The 23,474-nt window shown below is 47.6% G+C and overlaps 1 protein-coding gene across 2 annotated transcripts in view; it reads right to left on the reverse strand.

Annotated features, from left to right (window-relative positions):
- The window catches only part of PACS1 (phosphofurin acidic cluster sorting protein 1), a 1,445,983-nt gene that overhangs the window by 746,585 nt on the left and 675,924 nt on the right, over positions 1–23,474 (reverse strand). Inside the window, exon 7 of one of the 2 annotated variants that reach the window (XM_078660756.1) lies at positions 3,050–3,130. The exons of the other annotated variant lie outside the window; for it this stretch is intronic. Within the exon in view, the coding sequence (XP_078516882.1) occupies positions 3,050–3,130 (81 nt within the window). The remainder of the gene's footprint in view (positions 1–3,049; positions 3,131–23,474) is intronic. 2 annotated transcript variants of the gene reach the window in all.

A 23,474-nucleotide genomic window follows, 5' to 3' on the forward strand; every position in this document is an offset into this window, starting at 1 on the left:
ACCTCACAATCCAATTTACACACACGTCATGGGCACAGGGAGACACCTTAAAAAGTGGTTTGCCAGCTCACTGCACACACACAGGGCACACCAGCTGGTGCCTCTCTGATATCACTGTGACGCAGATCTGGCCGTCCTGGTATGGACGGGGAGTGGGCGACAATGCCGGAAGGGCTTACCCAGGAATGCCAGATTCCGTGTCATACAGTATTACATAGTACAGAGAGCTTACCTGACCTCGGATAAGATAAATAGGTATGTGAAGGACACGGACGCCCGCGGCTCTAGTGGCCGACTGGTGGACGCAGACCGTATCCATATGTTATAGGGTTACCCTGCACTCAATGACTACTGGTGTAGTGTCACTATCCATTTAGCTGACTGCACTGGGCAAGTAATGGCGCACACCTGGGACGTGTGTCTTTTGGGACCCTTTGCAGATCGAAATAGCACAAAGTAATGTGCATGTTCATAGGTCTGGGGTTGCTTGCAGCTAATCGCTTAATTACCAAGCGATGGAAACACTTGGAGCCTCCTCCTGCGTTGGCATGGTCCCGCTCACTAACAATAAAGGCGCAAGCCGAAAGCATTGCCCTACATCGCGAAGACAGATTGGAGCTAAACAATATCCCGATGGTGGCCGACTGGGATGTCATACTGCAGGGATTCCAAAGCAGCTGGCAGCTAGATGATGAGCTCCAGACCCCACAGCTGACAGACGAAATAGCAACGATGACACACTAGCATGCGCGGTGGGGACACTCAATGGATAGATTATCAATCTGTTCCCCCCATGCTCAATTGAGAAGTATGACTAGCTATATGCAACACTGATCGAACGGCCGAATGGAACACACAGGTGGTGGGGGAATGACGAGAAGCAGCCGAGACCCAAGTTGGGCAACGGTTAATATTACCTTGACCCCGGTTCCCCTCCATTCCCCCGATATACTATACTTATCAGTACATACCACCGACGCCAGCTACAACAATCAACCCCCATACACCACACGGCACATGTCACCATGCGCTCCTGCGACACAAGTTGCGAGCTGTACTAAAGGTCATGAATTATATTGTTGCTTGAATAGTTGTCACCTGTGATGTATGCGCCTTGGCGCCAAAGCTGAGCTAACACATGTATCTGTATGACATGTTCAATTATAAATCTTTATTCGGCACTTAAAAAGACACCATAAAAACACATACACAATATACACATTATAAATACAATTTTTAAAAAAGGTATACATTTTAAAAATTGGTGGCTAAAAACGCATTTCATGAATAAGGGGAAAGAGGAATTTACATTACATGATTAAATAGCATTAGAGTCAGTTATTTCTCTTGTGTTCCTTAGCTGCAATGCAACCCGGATAAAATTTATAATGTAAAACAAGGTGTGGGCATCTGCAGCCTCCTGAAGAAACCTCAGGGCCTTTTTTGCTTGTCTGAATTTTACTTCTTTCAGAATCCCTACCAAAAACCTACGTCTTGGGGCAGAATAATAGGGGCATAACAAAACAAAGTGAAGGGTATCCTGCGGAGACCTAGCGTCGCAGCCGCAGGTACCCTTCGCCTCCACTGTCAAAGTGAACCCAGAAGGAACCGCAAATAAATGATGGAGCATATTTAGTCTGAATCGGGCCATATGATATCGATCCTGAGCATTATGCATGACCCTCAGATATGGTTCCATTCCTTGCTTCGCTGTTAGTTCGCAGTAAGATGAGACAGTGGGTTTACATCTTTCCATCTCGGCCCTCATCGTAAGTGACCAATCTGAAAAAAGTTTTTTAACCATTATTTTATTCTGGCCAATTAAGGATTCTGGGTCTGTAAAAAAAAATTTGCAGCCAATTGCCTCCATGGTATCCTTTATGTACTTTAGCCAGGGAATGTGATCCCCTTTGTCACGTTTCAGACAGTCTTTTATGATTTCTCTTGTAAGGCCCGCTTCTGGGTTAATCCAGATTTTAACCCAAGCAAGAAGAGGTTTGATTTTAATCCTGTCTTCAATATAAGGTCCTCCCACTTCCTCATGAATAATGAAGGCCGGGGTGCTCTGCGGTAGTTTCAATATTCTCCTGAGGAATTTATTTTCTTCCACCTGGATCTGTTGTAATTTTTTTATCTATAAAGCCCCACACTTCTGCTCCATAGGTAACTTTAGCACAACATATCGATCTATACAAATTTAATATTTGTTCTGGGGACCATCTACCCAGTCTTTCCCCGTACCCCATAATGGCCCCTGATGACGCTGCCAGCTTCAACAGCTTCTGACATGTTATGTTAAAGAACCAATTAAGAAATGTAAAACAAAAGCTAATTATTGACTTAGGCGCGAGCACATGACAGTGTTAGTAAAAGTTAGTTAGTTAGTTAATAAAATACGGTAATGCCAACAATCTTGTTCAAGGTCCTGTTGATGGAACAGTAAATGCACACCTGTATATTCTAGTTACAAATCACCTGAAATACCTTTAACCGAGATAGTATGGCACAAATGGTGTACTTACCAAATGTTTTATATTCTGCAAATGAAAACTCAATAAAATGTTTAAATAAATAAAAAAAAAAGAAACAAATGCGGAATAAATTATGACAGTTCAAAGAGAACTTTAAAACCTATTAAGTATTCACTACAGAAAGTTCAAGACCTGCCCTCCAAAATGACACAAGTAGTAACCAACAGAGTACAAGTATGGCGTACTACATGCATTTACCGTTTTTTCTACAAAATATAAATGTACACATCGACTTGTAACCTAGAGAGGAAAACATTAAAGTGACAGAAAAAGAGATTAATTGGTGGAAAATGAGGAATGCTAGAAAAAGCTGTGGAAACTGATAGTAGAAAAATAATCTAGGACAAAGATATATATGATTAAAGTGGAGCTGTAAACGGAATTACAATGAATGTCAAATTTACATGTTAGTACCAAAAAGTCCAATTATAGAATGGGTAATCAAAACATGACCAAATTGGAGAATTTCCAGTCAGAAAAATCAACAAGAAAGGGAAAGTATAGAACAGCCCTCTCACCCGAGTGATAGCAGATGTGGAGGTTAACTTCCGCCTGGTCTTCTTTACTTTTCTGAGATCATCGTCTTCAAAAAACAAATCCTGTGGGAAAAGCAATAGCCTTTTATTGCCAAGGCCGTTGATCCCTGCACCATCTCTCCCCACCTTTCCATAACTCATTTTAGCGTTCTTCGGATCGCTTGCACTATGAGCAAGCCAGCGCAAAAGAGTGCAAGGGGAGATGAATGAGCAGAACGGGATGGGTGCATATCCTTAGTGAAGAAACACATGGTTACCACTGGGAAAGCAAGCCGTTTTGCATGCAGGACGTGATTTATGGGACATGCAAAGCCAAGCCGAGCGGTCCAACGATGAGTAATGGATTTGCAAGGGAAGGCACAGTCCATGCTAACCTGTTGAGCATTCAAGAAAATGGAGGACTCCATTAACGCCAACCGTGGTGCATGCAGGGTACAGATGTCAGTGCAACCATTCTGTCAAGCAACCAACAGTGAGAGCACAGTTTCAGTGTTACTACAACGGTGCTGTCATGCCAATAAGCACAAGTTGAGCATCGAGTACAATGTTCCTGTCAAGGTATCCCATGCACCATGCAGGTTTGAGGTTCTGTCATTCCACGTACAGGGTATAATGACACAGTACTGTCCAACATGCTTGAATATAGGCATAGATGGGAGATGTCTGGTCAACATGTTTTGCAGGAAGTGTGTTTTAAATGAAGACAACATTGCTACAAAAACAACATATTTCGGGAGAAGTTGGTATAATTATATCTAGCAGTAAATGCAAGCACAGACCTGCTGTCAAAGTGTATTATAACTCTCATTAGACTAAATTGAACATAAATGCTTCTCTTTTATGCATTTCATATTAACTCATGCACACAGATGGACATGCAAATTGTCTAAAAATATAGTAACTTTAGACTCAGTTTTCAGGGCACTGTTTAGGGGTGTCTGGGACATGGCATTTGAGAGCTCCTGGGTGTGTAGATGCGTATGCGAGGTGTATTCTGTTGCCGTTTGTGTATCAGTTAGGCCCTGGTTGATTGTCCATAGAAGAAGTATGCTGTAAAGGGGTCTGCTCCAGCTTGTGGAATCTCGGGGGCTAAGGACAACATTTGTTCAGGAGCTGACAGGTGTCTGAAATGATGTATACCCGTGATCAAGCCAAAGAAGAGTTGGTCTTAACACCTTAAGAACATTTCTCGGTGTTTGGTCACATGCGCCATCCCAAAACAAAGAGAGTGGCTCTAAGACAAATATAGTGTACGGCCAGGAAGAGTAGTACATTCAGTGCACTCAAAGCAATTGGGTCATTCACTACTTCAGGGTCCTAGACATGCTTGCTTGCGGTTCCCACCAGATTCCATAGCACTGTGCAGATTATGCTGCATGGTAATCTACCAAATGTTAGGTTCAATTCTTTACAGTTCTCCAGCTATGTTATAGTCATCTTACTGGCATGAACCAGAATCTAGAGAGATTTTGTTTTCTAGAATACTTTTGTTGAACAAGACGGAATGTTTTGCTCCCTTGAGCCATTTTACAGACATACACAGTCCAATCAGTGTTTTTAATGGGTATGCGTGTGAAATGAGCTTAAAATATAGTGTGCGTCCTCTACGGGTATTATGCCCATGTACCTGAAGCTCTACAAGAGATTTTAGATTTAATTTAAAAATTACTGGAGAAAGCGACTTCTAATTCTGATCACATCCGGGCCTCCAAGCAAACCTGCCGAAAGCTGGAGAAGATCTGGCTCCGTGAACGAACACCGGACAGCCACGCCGCCCACAAGAATGCCACCCGCAGACACCATCACCTCATCAGATCCGCCAAAAGGGCCTCCTTCAAAGACCGCTTAGACAACAATGCGCACAACAGCAAAGAGCTCTTCAACATCGTGAAGGAACTCTCCAACCCCAGCTCCAACACCATTGACGTCCCACCCTCGCAAGACCTGTGTGACTCGCTGGCCACCTTCTTCCACCGCAAGATCACAGACATCCACAACAGTTTCAATGCCACGACCGCCCCGACAACCACTGAGACCTCCGCCCCCACGACCACCATCCGCACCAACATCAACGACGATGACACCATCAAGATCATGAACACCATCCACTCCGGATCTCCGTCAGATCCATGCCCACACCACATCTTCAGCAAAGCCAGCACATCCATCGCACCCCACCTCCGGAAAGTCATCAACACCTCCTTCGAGACAGCAACCTTCCCGGAGAGTTGGATGCACGCCGAGATCAACGCCTTACTCAAGAAACCCAAGGCGGACCCCAAGGAACTCAAGAACTTCCGGCCCATCTCCCTGCTCCCGTTCCCAGCAAAGGTCATCGAGAAGACCGTCAACGAACAACTGACCCGCTACCTCGAGGAGAACAACATCCTGGACCCTTCCCAGTCCGGGTTCCGCAGCAACCACAGCACCGAGACTGCCCTCATTGCCGCCACAGATGACATCAAGTCCCTGCTGGACAACAGAGAAACGGCGGCCCTCATCCTCCTGGACCGGTCAGCCGCCTTCGACACGGTCTGTCCCCACACACTACGAACACGCCTCCACAACGCTGGGATCCAAGAGAAGGCCCTGGACTGGACCACCTCCTTCCTCTCCGGCAGAACACAGAGCGTCTGCCTTCCCCCCTTCCGCTCCGAAGCCACCAAGATCATCTGCGGCGTACCCCAGGGCTCATCCCTCAGCCCAACCCTGTTACAATCTACATGGCACCGCTCGCTCACGTCGGCACGACTTCAACATCCTCTCCTATTTTTTTTTTTTTTTAAAGACCTTTATTGCATAGAATGTAGTTCACATAGCACTTAGCCTACAACCCCTGGGGGGCCGGCTGCGTAAAGCGCAAATCACATGAAATATTGGCGGGGTAACACAGCCATGTGGCCGACAACCCTGGGGTCCGGCGGCGTAGTACAATAAGTAGGAAAGAGAAATAAGTTGCACACATTATACATTGTATATCACGATGTAATGATACGTCTGTTTTTTTAGTTTTACTGTTAGTGTCCATGGTGTGTCAACAGTTCTCTGGCATCTGAGACATGCTATCAGTAGTTCACGTTCTCGGGTAGTGATAGAGAATAACCATAGCAGTAACTGACAGTGAGAACAGGTGTAAGAAAAGCTAGATGTTAGTCACATGTGATGCCGCTCAAGTGGGAGTAGGTAGGTGGCGGTATAGCGTACCAAGTCAAAGGAGCAATCTCGGCAGGCAGCGGTGTCAGGCAGAGACCGCCATGGCCATGGTCGGTGAACCTGTTGTCCCTATGTATGTGTTGTCTTCCAATATCGGCAGTGTAGTGCAGAGGTCAGGAGCAATGGCTATTACATAAGTTTGTCCGTCCATCTCCGGGTACCCGGGTATCCTGGGTTCCCTGTCATATCCTCCAGGGCATGTGTACTCAACATCCTCTCCTATGCCGATGACACCCAGCTGATACTCTCCCTCACCAAGGACCCCCACACCGCCAAAACCAACCTTCACAAAGGAATGAAGGCTGTTGCTGAATGGATGAGGAACAGCCGACTGAAGCTGAACTCGGCCTGGGATGACTCCTGGTGGCCGACCACACTGGGAACCGCTCCAACACCCACCGACCACACACGCAACCTAGGGGTCATCCTCGACTCCACCCTCTCCATGACTAAACAGGTCAACGCCATCTCCTCCTCCTGCTTCAACACCCTCCTCATGCTCCGTAGGATCTACAAGTGGATCCCCACTGAAACGAGAAGAACAGTTAACCAGGCCCTTGTCAGCAGCAGGTTGGACTATGGAAACGCCCTCTACGCAGGAGCCTCGGCCAATCTCCTGAGATGGCTCCAACGCATCCAGAACGCCTCTGCACGCCTGATCCTCGACATCCCTCGCCGCAGCCACATCACACCCCACCTGAGAGACCTGCACTGGCTCCCGGTCAACAAGAGGAGAACCTTCAAGCTCCTCACCCAAGCACACAAGGCACTCCACAACACCGGACCAACGTACCTCAACAGACGACTCAGCTTCTACACCCTCACCCGCCAGCTCCGCTCCGCTCCGCTCCGCCGACCTCGCTCTTGCTACAGTCCCCCGCTTCCGAAGAGCAACCTCAGGTGGCAGATCGTTCTCCCACCTCGCCGCCAAGACCTGGAACACCCACCCCATCCACCTACGGCAGACCCAAGACCTGCTGACCTTCAGAAAACTCCTCAATACCTGGCTTTTCGAGCAGTAGCAGCATTCCCCACCCCAGCGCCTTGAGAACCTCACTGGTGAGTAAGTGCGCTTTACAAATGGTATGATTGATTGATTGATTGATTGATTGATTGACATGTCACCTATTCCACGTTTTCCGATGTTTAACAAACAAGCATTGGCATAGCAAATAGGTCTCGTCTTTGGGTTCTTATAAGTGTTTAGCCATGCAACAGTTGCTGTTGTTGCACCAAGGATATTATGGTGCATAACTAAATACTTATAAGGTCCCAAAAGCGAGACCTATTGGCTATACCGATGCTTGTTTATCTTAAGCAACCAACAACTATTGACAAAACCAAGAGTCCTGGCTTAAGGTAAGTGTAATAATATATATGTATGTTGTATGATATATCTAGATGCAACGACAAAAGCAGTAAAAGACCAGTCGACTGGCACACTATGCTAAGCACAGATTTTAGCTTAGGTGTTTTAAGTCACACCCTAACGTACATCGCAACGTCCCTTTGAGACCCTGCCCCAGTTTTTCATCTCACTTAAAACCCCGATTGTCTCTGTGTAATGTGTGATGGGACGTGAAGTGCTCGGACACGATAATTTGGCATGAGTGGCACTATCAAACAAATGAAATGCATGTGAGAGAGGGGCTATGGAGAGATGAGGGGCACTGTATGTGATTTAAAGGGAATCCGTGGAGAAAGAGGTCATGGGAGGTTGTCGAAAAAGATTGCTGCACCAGCCCTGGTTCTATCACGTCATTCTACTGTCCAGCCGAAACTAAATTTCACACCTACTTTTAATTATACAGCGTATCCTAACTTCAAAAACGTAATCTTCATTCACCCTAGTGTAGGCGGTTCCTCCTGAAACTATTACCCTGAGCTAGGCAGCAGACTCTGTCACAGCACTGGACATAAGTGATATGAAGTCGTAGCAGTATCATTCCCCCGCCCCTCAGGACACTCATATGCTCTCTTTAATTCGTCACTGTGCCCTGATAGGCTGCAGGCTCTAATGCCCATCCCCAGAATGCCAACAAGAAATCACTCTCCACAACACCACCCGCTAACGTGACGCTATCTTGGCACCTAAATTCCACCTCACAACAAGATGCCACTTCCCTGACACGAGTCTCTTTGGGTTTTGCTGCTCCTGTATATCAATTTAACACTACCACTGGAAAACCTTATAACACATATGTTTATATTTGCTGGTAAAAGGTACACGTGCTGCATTTTGTAAAGCATTATGATTGAGCCTCCGCTCGTGTTTCATGATTCTGGTAAGTTTGCACGCCTGTTAGTAGCAAAACGCACTGAAGCTGCAACACCAGCTCAAGTGCAGCACTGTAAAATGGCTTTGTTGGTCACGAGGCGATCTGTTCTGGTGCAGGGGAGGAAAGGGCATGACTGCAGAGTGTGGAGCGCTTAAGTGACTAGTGAACTGTGAGGAGGGACAGGTCTTTATTTTAACCAATCAACGTGTTTACAGCCACCACGGTCACTTGGTACCGCCTCTTACTACACGAATCAGTTTAAAACAACCTATCTTCATTTGCTTTCGTAAATTGAAGTTTGTTAGAGTTGGCAGCTAAATCAAGGGACTTGGAAGTTTGGAATCTGTGTAGATGCGAGGTAAGGCCCATGTTTGACAATGTCGCTCCTGTTTTTGGTAGGCGGTGTATTGTGCTGGTTAAGTATTACTACCTGGGGGTACTGGTGTTTGAGATCGTTGAGATGATGTTGAGTTGCAGCGCAAAGGAGATGGAGCAGCGCAATCTGCGCCTGGAAGTTTTAGCTCCAGTGCTGGCTCAACATCTCGGGATTCTGACCAAGCACTTAATCCACTTGTGCCTTAAAAAATAAAAATGAACGTGTCCTTGTGTAATGTGATGTCAACTGGTGCTCATGTAAAACGTTCTAATACCTCCAGGTATAGTTTGCGCTATACAAAACTGCAACTAAACAAAACCAGTCCATGCCGTCTCCCCAACCCCACGGCACTGTGCGGCAGGGAACAGAGTTGCTGAAATTTGCTGCCACTTGCGCACCGCGCCTGCTCGTTGGACTGTTTGGATGCAAAAAAAAAGAAACGGAGCAAGGAGGGGGAAGATTTTTTAAATGTGGGAAAGGGTTGTGATTGGAGTCATCACAGCAAGAGAGACGACGGGGTAATGGAAAAACACGAATGTACCAGTTTGAACTAAGTACCAAATGCCCAGCAAAGGAGAACAAGCCTGGGAGTGGTGCATGCGTGCGCGCAGGCTTCACTTTTCAAGCACTGCACTTGTGCTTGTGGCGTGCCGCTGCTCGCTCCTGCAAGGTGGATGCCGCCACAAGCACGAGTGCAGTGCTTGAAAAGAGAAGACAGATGGCTAAAGGCCCTCTTAGAGCAGCGCATGCGTGCTGCCTAGGCGAGACCTAAAAAGGGTCCCAAAACATAGCTATGGTCCAAAAAGAAAACAGAGAAGTTGGGGGTTAGCACAGCAAACAAATGCTCATTGGCCAAAAACCAACAAAAACAAACATTTGCAATGCAATAGGTCTCGCATTATTAAAGTTTGAGCTATTGCCATTGCTAAAAAATGCAAAACGAATACCTCAAACTTTAATAATGGGAGACCTTTTGCATTGCAAATGCTTGTTCATCTTTTCGAATCTCTTTCTGTCCCTTTATCTCTTCCTGTCCTGTCTTGTTTGTCCTGCCCTTCTCTATTCCCTCCTCGCCCTCTCATACAGTCTATTTAAAAAAAAATTCTCTGACAGTGTCTGTCAGTCTGTGTTGTCCCTGCCCCACTTCCTGTGGTCCCTCTGTTGGAATGGAAGTGCCATCGGTAAGGCATCCAAACCAGCACATTTGTTCTGTAGGTCTCCCCACACCCCCGTCTCTCATGTCCCCATCTGCATTACTGAAAGGAGAACAGTGAGCAGCGCCGCCCTTCTGTCCCCCAAAAAGCCCTAAATGATGCTGACAGATAGGGATCTCAGGAGGCCATTAGGGTCCAGCTACTTGTTGTCCTGCATTAATTTTCTGAACAATGCACGTTTGCAAGTGCCAGCCAGGGCGTGCTTGTGGGGCGTGGTGTGGGTTTCTGGCACCAAGGGTCTGCTGTCCTCCCGGATGTTGGACCTTGTCCTGCACGGGATTCACTGCACTTTCTTTCTGGCTGTTTCTAGAGCGCTTGTGGTGTGAGTGAAAGGGGAGTAACTGTGAATGCCCCGTCACTGTGTTTGTCAGTCAGTGTGTTGTTTTGTCTTTGTGTAGCAATGTGCTGATCTGTCTGTGGGAAACTGTGCAAGAGTCAGTATCACTCAGTGTGTGTGTTGTTGTGGGTGTGGTTGTGTGGGTGTGTGTGTGTGTGTGTGTGTGTGGTTGTGTGTGTGTGGTTGTGTGTGTGTGTGTGAAGGTGTCAATCCATACTCTCTGTGAGTGCTGTGTGTTCATGTGAGTGCTGTGTGTTCATGTGATTGCAAGTCTATGAAAGTGAGTGCATGCGTCTCTGTGAATTCCTGTCAGCATGATTGTGTGTGTGAGAGCCTCTGTATGTCAGGTGACTCAATGTGACTTGGTACCTGCTCAGGGGTATTTATGTGGCAGTGACCGTACATTTTTTTTAGTATGTATGTGACCCTGGTCATCTATATATAAACGTGTGTATGCGGGCGCTTATGTGTCTCTCTGTACAAGTGTGTGTGACCCCATGTGTTGATACAAAAGCAGGAGCTTGGTTTAATTCATTCTTAACTCACCACAGCACGTGCGTGCCTGGACCCCATTGCCTTCCCGCCCAAGCATCCCCTCCCTCCCTTGGGAGCTCACCTTCTTGTACACCAGATGCTTGGGTCGGTCCAGTGCGCCCGTCTCCTTCTGCGCTGACACCTGTGGCTGGATGTCTGTTGCGGCCACCTGTGGCTGGAGGTCTGGTGGAACCATCTGTGGCTGGCTCACTGATGCCACCACCTGTGGCTGGTTGCCCGATGCCACCACCTGTGGCCGGCTCCCTAGTGCCACCATCTGTGGCTGCATGCATGGCGCCACCATGTGTGGCTGGCTCTCTGATGCACCTATCTGTACCTGAATTTCTGGTACATCTGTCTTATGCTGTGCCCCTGATTTCCCGATGTGTCACTGGATTTGGGGTGCACCCATCTGTTGCTTTGTCTCGGAGGCACCCTTGCGCGGCTGCCCCCCTGGCATCACAATCTGCTCCTCAGTGGCTGGCATTATTACCACCCGCGTCAGGGTCACTTGTGCTAGCACCTTAGTCTCGTTCTCTGGGGTCCCCACCTTTGTCTCCAGGGTCCCCATCTTTGTCTGAAGCTCTTGTGCCCCCACCTGTCCTGGGGTCCCCAGTGATGCCATCTGTCCCCGTAAAGCCACCATCTGTAATTGGGTCCCATGTGGCTGCATCTTATCGGCCCCGTCTTTGCCATCTGACGAGTGGTTCCTGGGAGAGGGCGTGTAAGGATGTACAAGGCACAGTATCAGCACCCTATCGTCTCAGTCCCCCTAGAGCCCTCTGCCAGCCCAGGACGCCAAGGACGCCTTATTAAACTTCCCTCTTTACCCATCTTCTTTATAGCTTGCTGGGGGCGAGGCCTGCACCTGCAGCCCGCGCTCGACGCCCACCAATCCCCGCAGCCTGCCACCCCCTCTCACCAAGGAATAAAGCTTGGGGGTCAGTTGTTAAGCGTGCGGAGTCAGGGGACTCCGGGACAGCCCCTCGGGTCCTGCGCGCATTGGCATCACCGCTGCCTTGTTTGAGGGGAGATTCCAAGGCCACCAAGGGGGCCAGCTGTTGCCATCCGAGAGGAGGGGGCCGATAATAGGGACGCCCGGGATGAATGGCAGGGGGGCAGAGGGATGTCCCTGGAGGAGCCGGCCACGCTTTTTGATGTTAATCCGCCTAACAGATGGGGCTCGACGCCACAACAATGGGGCCTGTGTGCGCCTCCTCCCGGGTGCATGCCTTCAGTGACACCGACAGTCCCCCGCTCTGCTATCATTTACAGACCTCCCGCCCCCGCACAAGCATCACGTATTCATATGTCTTCTATAGCACGAGCCTGGTGTCCAAGAGGCTCCCACCCCTTCTCCACCGAAGGTTTAAAAGGAAAGTAATGCCCATCGGCGCCAGGGCGCATTTGCCGGTTGTGACTGAGGTGTCTAATTCGGTCTTTAGCTGTCAGTGGGTTTGAGCAAATTGTTGGAACAGCATAACCTCTATTTATTTTTAATAAAATATTTCATACCATCGATTTACAACCCCTTAGAGCTCTAAATTACAGGCGTTATTATTACCGCCATAAGGGTACTGAGCTTACCGACATTGTGGGGATGATAGGCTGAGTTGACCACACCAGGTTTTGAACCTCTGACCTACAGGACAGAGCAGATAGAGGCGTTGAGTGTATAAATCCAGAAACCGCCTTGGCGGCTCGAGATGAGAGGGGTTGAGTCCCCTATTGATGTCTGCCTGAAATATGCAGGTGGAAGGCAGAAAACCCCCTCTACAACGCACGTAAGTATTGTAACTTTATCACGCAGGTATTTATTAGAGCATATTTTGTCTGTTATTTAAATAAGGAAGGGTTTTTAGGTGCCGATAGTGGTAAAAAGGAGGCATGGGTAATTTTAGGATATAGGGGTGTGTGTTGATAAAGGGTGGTAAGGGTCATTTTAGTGGGGAGGTTAGGAGTATGTTAAGGAAAGGAAATGAAAGAAAAAAGATAGAATTTGGAAGATTGTCCCATAAAAAATATAAATTATTTAAAAAATAAAATATATATCATACATACTGCCTGCGCCGAATATATTGCATGAGAGCTAACGGCTAGCTTGCAAAATTATTCACATTAAGTAATTAAAAAAAAAGATAATCTGTGGTTTAGTAACCATAACAGAGCATTTTATTGGGTGGACGAGTTAAAATGAAATAAACATACATTTTAGGTAGTTTATAGGAAGACTGGGGGCTGCTAGTTACCAGTTCAGTTCCTGGGAAAATAAATTAGGTGGTTAATGCACCTGCTGCAAACACCTGGTGTGGCCTTCAGGGCGGTAACCTTTAAACCTATAGAGGTGCATAACACAGGTACCAGTGAGACTGTTTTTCGTAATCCTATCCCCCTTCATCCCCCGTCCACCGTCTTAATTCCCGCCTCAGGGTCGCACCTGTTATACTAAGAGGCTCCTCATTATTCTGGGCTAGGGGGGCACCTAGGGATAAAAAGCTATTAGGAATGAGTTACAATTTACAAGAAAAAAAATCTGTGATGTTTGGGCGTGAGCAGAAAGACTCTCAGTTTGTATAACCAATTGTTTATTTTCTTTGTGTTAAAAACGCGCCTTGCTTGGGGGATGCTGTAAATAAATTGGCGCTCTCATTACATGAACTTTTGGCAGTTTCCCCACCCCGTGCAGACAAGAAAGCCCCCCAAATTTACAGCACGCCCACCCCCCGGCTGCCCCCAGCTGCCTTCAAGGGTTGCTACTTGTATTCACCACATACCAAAAGCAGTGGGGTGCTGCTGCAAACACAATGCAGGCGCGCGCACGGACAAATAAACTGGCGTGCAAAGAAACCGGCGGACCGCACAAATACACATTCACACGAACAAAGACAGAGACCTCTAGTCGCAAACGTTGCCAAATACACTTTTAGGCGCGAGAAGGAGATTTATAAATATATGCAGCCCAAGGAAGACAACGCACTAAGAAGCGCAACTATTACCACCAATATATATATAGTAGGACACAAATGTACAGGTGCGTAAGTATAAAAAACACACCCACACTTGTACACAAACATTAACAAGCACACAGAAACTCAACTAACAAGCGGAAGTGAAAGCGTTCGAAAGAAGCCTGCGAGAGGTGCGCGCGCCACAACGAGCCGTGGTTTCGGTTTCAATTATCGCGCCTGTGTCTGGGCACGATAATTGAAACATACCCATGTGTCTATCACGCGCACCAAGCGCGTAGTAGACACCAATAAGCCATGGGCGGAGCAACGCGCCCGCCTTTGGCCTATTGGTTGCTGCCTTTAAAAAAAAAACGCACGCAAAGGCCAATAAACTGCCGCAGAAGGAAAGGCACGTGCTTGTGCGCCATTCCTAGAGCTGCCTCACATCCCCGTTTTACACTCACTAAATATTTTGCGTTGCGCGAGCACTGATGCGCAGTGCAACGCTAGGTGCGAGACCTAAAAAAACCTGAGAAAGGCAAAAAAAAGTGAGGTTTGTGAAAAAAGAAAGAAGGAAGGTCAGATTTCAGCAAAGATGATAATGAGAGACATCTAGATCTGAATCCGCTCCATTGGAGGAAGCAGATAATCTTCATGAGGAAAAAGTTCCTCTAGAAGGAAAAGCGTCTACAGGCAATACTCCCATTAAACATTCCAACTAAAAAACATTAAATCCTTTAGCAGATACTTTTAAAATATTATTTCCGATGGATAGGGGCCATTATTCTAGTAATATTATTGATTTTTGTTCAAAGTTCTCTCTCGAGAAATTGGCCCATTAAACAGATCAAAAATAAATTTGTTAAATCGGTCACCATGGTTAGGATTTGTAACCTCGACAGAAATAAAGCGGGTATCTTTTCAAGGCAAATAACGTTATACCCACGTTATACCCACAGTAGAGTGCACTTCTGATCACTGCTTATAGGAGGAGTCAAGTAAAGATGCACCCGATGATTTCGAAATACTGGGAAATACATTTAAAAATTCCACTGAAAGATCATACGTAATGCACAATTTAGCTAGTGCAGTTAGGGTGCAAGTCTCAGAGCTCGGCAGATCATTTAAAACATTTGATTTAACTCTAGGACCTCAACATTTAAAAACAGACTGCTCATGGTCCAGACTGTCGGCGGCCTTGAACAGTAAGGGTACGTACGCAACAACAGCACATTTAGTACAAACGTATCCTTGATTTCTAGGAATTTGGCCACACTTAGTAATTTAAAAATAGTTTATTTTAAGAAACAGAAGTCCTCTATTATTTGCTTGCAAGAAACTTGGCATGTACAGGACTTTGTGGTGGAGTCTTACTATGTTTTTTAATAGCCCTGCTAAACACATGTACCATTCGACCATATAGCGTAATTGGGCCGCTTGATAATAGTGCACCAAGTTGGGAATTCCGAGGCCACCATCTGTTTGTTTCAAATAAGTTTGTTGGCGGGCCATGCAAGCTTTCTTCCCACCTCAGACAAAATCCACCAAGAGATGCTGCAGTTTGGCGAGTACATGAGGGGGGGAGGCTGCAGCGGCAGAGTTTGAATTACATATAATATACAGGGTAGTATAGTCATCTTGACCGCAGCTAGTCTGCCAAGCCAGGAAATTGTAAGATGTCACCATCACTGGAGAGTGGCCCGGGTGTTGCTCAGTAATGTAACATAGTACTCGCTTACCGTGCGGTCAAGCGTAGAGAATATTTGGAGGCCCAGATAGGGCACACCTGAGTCCACCTCAGTTAGATTTGAAATTCCCATCCCTGCAATGCACTCGTCTCATGCTATATTAGGTTAGCAGTGCATGGCTAAATAGAAGCCATTTGTGTTAACGTTATGCAACCCACTGAGTTATCCCCGTAATGTCAAGGCTTCAGTTAGCAAGTGTGAATTTTGCATTTCGTAATCCCTATTAGGCTGCTTAGACTGGGCCCGAGTTAGGCCTCATTGCTCATGTTGCTTGCCTCAGCATAACACTGCATTTCGTTATTGTTTTCTCTGCTGCTCAAGGCTGTTTTCTGATTTGCTAATGAATAGGCCATTCTGCCCTAGCATACTTATCTGAATGTGTAGTTTCTGCTCCCACGTTAGGAGGCACTGACACCCTGTCAGGTGTTAGCCCATCTGTCAGGTGTTAGCTCATCCTACTGTGCCTCTTTGTTCATGTTCGGCCCAGGCTAGTTTTCCACTGTGGGCGTGGTTGGAGGCCCCACAGGATGAATGATTATCCACTGTAGACTGTTGGGGGGCCAGTCTCTCGGCAGACATCTTAGGGTGCAGGTCATGATGGGCTCCTCTGCAGGGTATTGCTAATAAACTAACTGTTTGTGTTCTCTACTGTCTGACAGACTTTTCATTCTTGGGAAGGCATAGCAGGTGGTTGTAAGTAACCCACGTGACCCCTAAGGGCCATGTACTTCACCCATCCAAAGGGGAAGTCCGCTTTTAATCGCTCTAGGTCAGCACTAGGAATAGTGAGGCCAAGTGCTTGTGTCTTGTGTATATTCATCTTAAAGCCTGAGACCCGGACAAAGACATTGAATTCCCGCATGAGTGGTGGTATGGAGGTATCTGGATGAGTAAGAAAAAGCACTACATCATCTGCGTAAAGGGAAAGCTTGTGTTCCCTATCTCCCATATAAATCCCAGTGATTGCGGTGTGTTGACAAATACGCTCCACGAAGGGCTCCATATACAGAGCAAATAGGAGGTTTGATAAGGGACACCCCGGTCGGTGCCTCTCCCAATTTTAAAGGGTTGACTCCTAAACCTGTTCACATTAACTCGTGCCACAGGGGCCTTATATGTGCTATTGACCCAGTGAAAGAAACGCAGTCCCAGGCCAAATCTCGCCAAAACCAAGCGCAGATAAGGCCATTGGACCGGATCAAAAGCCTTCTCTGCATCTACCGACAAGAGCAAGAATGGCTTCTGCGAACGTTGGGTCTTGTTGATAAGATAGCAGTCATCGGGAGCCATTGTTACAACTTCTTTCGGGTATAAAGCCGGACTGGTCAGGGTCCACCAGCCCCTGCATGTGTTGTGCTAAGCGGGCTGCCAGTATGCTGGTGAAGATTTTGAGACCAACATTCAGCAGCGAGATGGGGCGGTATGAGGTGCACTTCTTCGGGTCCTTTTGCGGCTTTGGCAAGACCACCACTGTGGACTTCTACGGATAGAGGTGGGGATTGTTCCTTCAGTACTGAAGGAGTTAAAGAGTTGCATAAGTTTAGTATAAGGAATAAGCACGGGCCAGGGTCTTATAAAAGTTCGAGGAAAATTCATCTTCCCCTGTGGGGCCTTGCCTGACGCCAGGCCCCGGGTTCACCTTTAATACCTAATCTGGCTTGATATCCGCCTCTAATTTGTCTGCATCCATAGACGGAAGAGGGGTGACCTGTGCTTGAGCGACATACGCCACTGCTGCTGCTTCATCCAAAGGGTCTGCCGTATACAGGGCTGTGTAGAATTTTTCAAATTCGATGTCTATCAGTTCATCCCCTTGTACTGTGTCTCCGTGCATGGTTTTTATCTCTGCAATATGGCGCTGCAGTATTTGGGAGCGTACCGGACACGCCAACAGCCTCCCAGCCTTATTCCCCCTCTCATAAAAGCTCTGTTTAATGTGGTGAAGGGAGTATTCGACCCTATCAAAATCCAGTGCTTTCAGCTGCTTGCGAGCATTGGTAAGCTAGCGGCGTACCAGAAGAGCCCCCGTCTCCCTATGTACCATTTCTAGTTCTCTGACGTGCCCTCTAGTCGGTCCCTCTTTTCTTTCCTGTCCCTGTTCAATCTGGCCGCTATCGCAAGAAACTGTCCCCGGATGACCGCCTTCAGTGTGTCTCATAGTAAGTGTATGTGTGTTTGACCATCATTGTTTTTGTCCATAAAGGTTTTTATGACGTCCTGGATCTCTTTGATATTGGCGTCATACGTATGCAGTTTATGTTTAAGTCTGTAGTTCCCTTCAGGCGCCAGGAAAAGCTAATGGGTGTGTGGTCTGAGAGTGACGCGATGCCTATGGATGTGTCCAAGATCCCTAGGGTGATCTGTGGTGTGGTTAAGAAAAAGTCTAGTCGGGCATGTGACTGATGAGCCGCCGAGAAGGTGTAGTCCGAGGCTGCGGGGTTACATTGTCTCCAGGCATCTGTGAGTCCCACCTCCTCCTACCACTGCTGCATGGTTGTAGATAATGCTCCCAAATGGCCCGTCCAGTGTGTGGTTCTGTCAAGAGCAGGGTCTTGTACTATGTTTAAATCTCTCCCTATTATACGGTTTTCACCTGAGGTTTTTAGTATCGAGCTTATGGCGTCCTTAAGAAACACCTCTTGTCCCTTATTGGGTTCATATATTGATGCCAATGTATAGTGATGACCTCCCACGACCACCCGCAATGACAGCAACCTACCTGGTATTCCCGTTTGCACCCCTAGCATCTTCCCGGGGAAGTGTGTTGCAAAAAGCACTGTCACTCCTGCATTCTTCCCTAATATGGACCAAAGAAATTGGCATTCAAACCAGCGGGTCCGGAGGCACGTCCAGTCTGGGCATTTCAGATGGGTTTCCTGCAAAAGGCAGACATCGCATTTAATTTCCTTGACGTAGGATAGGAGTGCCCTTCGCTTCGCCAGATAACTAAGGCCCCGCACATTGACTCTTACTATTAAATTGTTAAGGGGTGCCATTGAAGCATTGTAGATGTATGTGCATCAAACTAGGATTCCCCTCTCTCTCAATTGTCTGTGGTCCCCTAAGCTTTGTGTTCGCTGGATGATGTGAGTGACCCGAAACCTCCAACTCGGCGAGTTCCCAGTTGTCTATCAAGGAGATATTTGTCCCTCCCTTCTCAATGTGTGTGAATGAGAAGCCCCAATCCAGAGTTGTGGTAGCCCAGCCATAGCTGGGTGGCCCTCCTTCCCTGTCCCACACCTAAGTTTATGTAACCTGAGGTCCCCACTCAACTTCAGATACATTCTCCTTGAGCCCTCGCAGCAGTCCTAGCTGTGATGCACCCATTCATTTTCGATTCCAGGCTGGGGGAAGGGACACACAAGGGAAAAAAAGAGTAAGAAATATCTATAAGAGAAGAATTTGTAACATGGCATCAACAAAACAACTGCCCTCCTTTGGGCACCAAAGGCGCCTTGGCGCATGGGTGCATCTGGCTGGTGACCGTGCAGCACCATCTGGTCTTCCAGTGAGGGAGAAGCGGGCTCCGCCCGCAATGGCCGTTCTCAGCTCTTGTCCCAGTTCTGCCGGCAACCGATCTGCTTCTGTAATCTGGTAGCAATTCCCAAGGCCTCCTCATTCTGTTGTTTGAGCTCTTCCTCCGTCTCTTACTTGAAGCTGCTTAATAAGTGTCTCTCGCTCCTTTTGACATTCTTTTTTCTGAGGGCCATGTGCGTGAGTCTTTCCCGATGTGGCATCCTAGTCTCCTCTTCACGGCCTGCTTAGTTTCTTCCTCGCCCGGCTGTTGGTCTTCTGAACCCCCTTCCACAAAATTCACTCCCAGGGCTTTCTGCGCTTCTTGACGGGTTCTCACCACATGTGTTTCTTTATCCCACACAAAGAGTAGCTTGACGGGATGCCCCCACCTGTAGCGTATCTCATGGACCCGCAGGAAGGTAGTGACGGGGCGCAGGGACCGGTCGTGTGGAGCGTTAGCTGGGAGAGGTCTTGGTAGATGCCCACTTGTAGGCCCTCAAATTGAATGGTCGCCTTGTCTCGGGTGGCTGCCATAAAGACTCTTATAAAGACTCTTCTGCCGATAGGAGTGCAGGCACCTGAGGATATCTTGGGGTTGGCCTGGATTCTTTGCAGGGCGGCCCGCCCTGTGCGTGCGATCCACACTCCTGATCTTCTAACGCCGGGGCAGCATGTCCGAAAAGCCGGGTCACAAATTCCTCCAGCTTCCCTGCCTCCGCGCGAAGAGGGACTCCTTTGATACGTATATTCAAGCACCGAGATCTATTTTCCAAATCTTCGAGGCGCAAGCACAGCTCTTCATTGCCGTCTTGCAGATCCATCAGCTCACACACATGCAAGTGAAGTTCTTCCTCCCTACCACTGCCTGCCTTTTCGAAGTTGTCCACGCGTTCTCCCAGCTCACTAATTTCCTTTCTGACCAGCTTCAGATCCGTGGAGACCTCCTGTCTCAAGGCCTCAAAGTCGACCCGCATGGTAGTAAATAGTTGTTCAATCAAGCTCCTCGTGAGCGGTTCTTCTGTTCCTTGGTCAGCGTGGCCTACGTCCCCTTCCTGGGTCTGTGATGGTGGCAACTCCGTGGCCTGTCCGTCCGTCCGTTACACCCCCCCCCCCCGCTTCTGCAGGAGGTCTTTGATCATGGTCTCCTTTTTGGCGCAGCCAAATGACATTTTGTTAGCACCGTCTGGTGGGTGCTAAGTGACGCCTAGGCCGTTCCCAATCCCCTAGGATATCTCTGCTTTCGGGCACGCGCAATCAGACCGCCCCCAAGGAGCCTTGTGACCTGTGTTCCCAACTACTGGCCCGTCTCTGCCGACCTGGCTGTCAACCAGTTCTCCACACCAGCAGAAGGCCTATGGTAGGCCCTGGCTGTGTGAGGCCTCTGATTTCCAAGCCTGCCTGATCTCTGTTATGTTCCGCTCTAGGTCCTGCTAACTTCCCGGTTCCGGCGCCCCCTCCCAACCCCGCCTGCACGCGTATTCTGGTGAGGCATTTGCTTCAGACCTTCAGGCTTAAAGTTTAATTGGTATTTGGACAAAGAAAAAGTGGAGGTTGTCAAGGAAAATCTTTGCTAGTAACCTGTCACATTACTTGCGTTTTTCCAATGTAGAGAAAGAAGCCTTGGCTCATGCAGGTGCTCTTCAAAACATTTTTTATGCTGTTGGGAAGAGACATTTTTACTATTTATTAGAACAATATAACAAAGATTCTTCATCTTTGGCATCTGCTCTGGCATATACCCCATGTCTAGATGGTCATTTTTAGTTCGAGCCCTTGCTCGACTTTTAGTAAAGGGGTCAAAGAAAGTGCTACCAGAGGCTTTTGCTGGCCTCAAGCTTGCGTGCAGAGGCGCTTGAATGAGCGCAGCCGCCATCTGTCTCCTCCGTCACAGGTCTTTAAGTTGCTTGTTAGGTCGAAGCACGACCTGCATTCAATGCGTAAGCATTGATTGTAGTCTGCTTCGACAACTAATGTCACCCGTTTTTGGGAATGTGGACAGGAGAGGGTGCACGAGCGCAGATTTGCTCAGTTTTGACCTCGTGAGCGCGCACGGCGCCGTGCCCCTCTCCTGCCTCATTCCCTTGCCCAAACACACTCCACACTCACGCATGCGCACATACACAGCCATACACAGGCACACACACACAATGCATACACACACGCAGACCCACGCGCACACACACAGACAGACACATTCGAACACACACACGAGCGTACACCCCCCTCCCCCCCCACTCACCGGGCTCTTTCGGCGTGTTCCGTGGGCACTCACCGGGCTGTTGCTGGGGATCGGGCTCCTCTCTACGGCAGTCTCATCTCGTCGCGGCACCAGGGGGCAGGACTTCCTGCCGGATTGCAGGCCCCGCCCCCGTCTCGGCCAAAAGTGCCTGACTTCCGGTTTTCACGGAGCAGGGCTGCGGCGGTAATTTCTTTTTCTTGCTTTCTCGTTAGCTATTTGATTTGCTAAAGGGGTTCACTTTTATTTTGGTGCCCGTGGCAGTGGTGCCTGCTTACTTACGTTAACCTGATTTTCATAAAAGTGAATGATATCACACGTTCACTGTCTCTGCCCGCTGTAAATGTCAATCGTTACTAATTTAATGACAGTAAAGACAGTGGAAAGATTTTACCATGATTCGAACGTGGCTGCGACGAAGGTTTAACTCTTTAGCCACCTGCACCATACACAGTTTGGCGAGAACCGTAACTCCTCCGCTCCCATTTAAAGCACCGTGAGACCCCTCTTTAATCTATGAATCATGAAGTCTGGCTACGTGAAGAGAACTGTCACGGGCTGCAAGGCGGGCGTTGCAGCGTACAGGAACGGAGGAGTTGCAGGGCCTCGATAACGCCTACATCCCTCGAAAGGGGCTGTTTAATTTGGCTCCTCCCTCTTGCTGTCGCCCTTATTTCTGCTGCCTTTCCACTGAAGGTTGGAAAGCCGCGGGGCGGCGGCAACTTACATGAATCATCAGGCCTGACCCACCTCTCCCATTGCCCGGCAGCGCTTCCAGAGGAGCTGCTCCTACTGTAAGTTTATTTATGTATTGTAAGTTTATTTATGTATGGAATGAGCATTGACTCGAGGGAACATGGATCCACCCGACCAACCCTTTTTACCGGCCACGCGGTTGGGAAGGACGTAGTTGACAGAGAAGATGAAAACTTTTTTTTTGTTTGTGGTGGTGTTGGCGAGGCACATTTTTACAGCTCTCTAGTTCTCGCACTGTTTGCATTGTTAGTCATGGACACCTGACCGCCAGTCTTCCAGGCGCGGACCGTCACACTCCACTTTGTAAGCCGTAATATTGCTGATTGCCGGAGTAGCCTTTTATACAAGTAGCACGGTCATGGTAAAATAGAAATCTTTATTATACACTTGACTTAATTACTCCGACGAAAACCCAAACTCAGGCTTTAAACTTGAAGCAGACCGATGTATTTTTCAATTACATACTCCTTTTTAATCCAAATATAGACTGGAACATAGCCCCGAATATATGCTTTTGGAGGCATGCCAGTCCCCCAGTAACAATAGCAACATAATGGGTGGTAGGGAGAATTATTCCGAACTTTCCCCCTTAACGCACGCGCCCCAGTGAGCTTTTACAGCACACGCTGCATTTCACTGTATTGTTAGATTGTGGATTTTGTAATGCTGATAGTGGACAGAATCATGTAAGAAATAATAATAACGTTGGTAATCAATGTCATTTTGCAAATTAGGCATTGTGCACGGCATGGTACCTCTTGTATTTTGTTGGCTCACGATTGTCACTTTTGTAATGCACCGTTTGCTACCTCTTGTATTTTGTTGGCTCACGATTGTCATTTTTGCTTCATTTAATGTAACGTTTGCTTTTGTATTTTGCTCACCTGTATTGTTCTCATGTATCAGTTCTGTTCCTATTGTGAAGCGCTCTGACACCTTCGGGTAAAGTCCGCGCTATACAAAAACGCATACATAAATAAATAAATAAATAAATGGAAAGATAATTCAGCGGGGTAATGCAAATCTTGCAGAGAGGTACGTGTACCATGCAGGTTCCAAAACTAGCAAGATAATACAAATATCTAATATAAATAGGAATCCTAGTAAAATAACTTATGGGGTTAATGCACTTGCTGCAGATAGCCATTTCTAACTTGGAGGTTACTTATAACAATCCCAGATAACACAGCTAAAAGCAATGTAATTTTTGTTGACATCATGTACAACATCAAGGTCAAGGGTTTCAGGTG

The sequence above is a fragment of the Lissotriton helveticus genome, chromosome 9 (assembly GCF_964261635.1).
Source record: "Lissotriton helveticus chromosome 9, aLisHel1.1, whole genome shotgun sequence".
Classification (NCBI taxonomy): domain Eukaryota; kingdom Metazoa; phylum Chordata; class Amphibia; order Caudata; family Salamandridae; genus Lissotriton; species Lissotriton helveticus.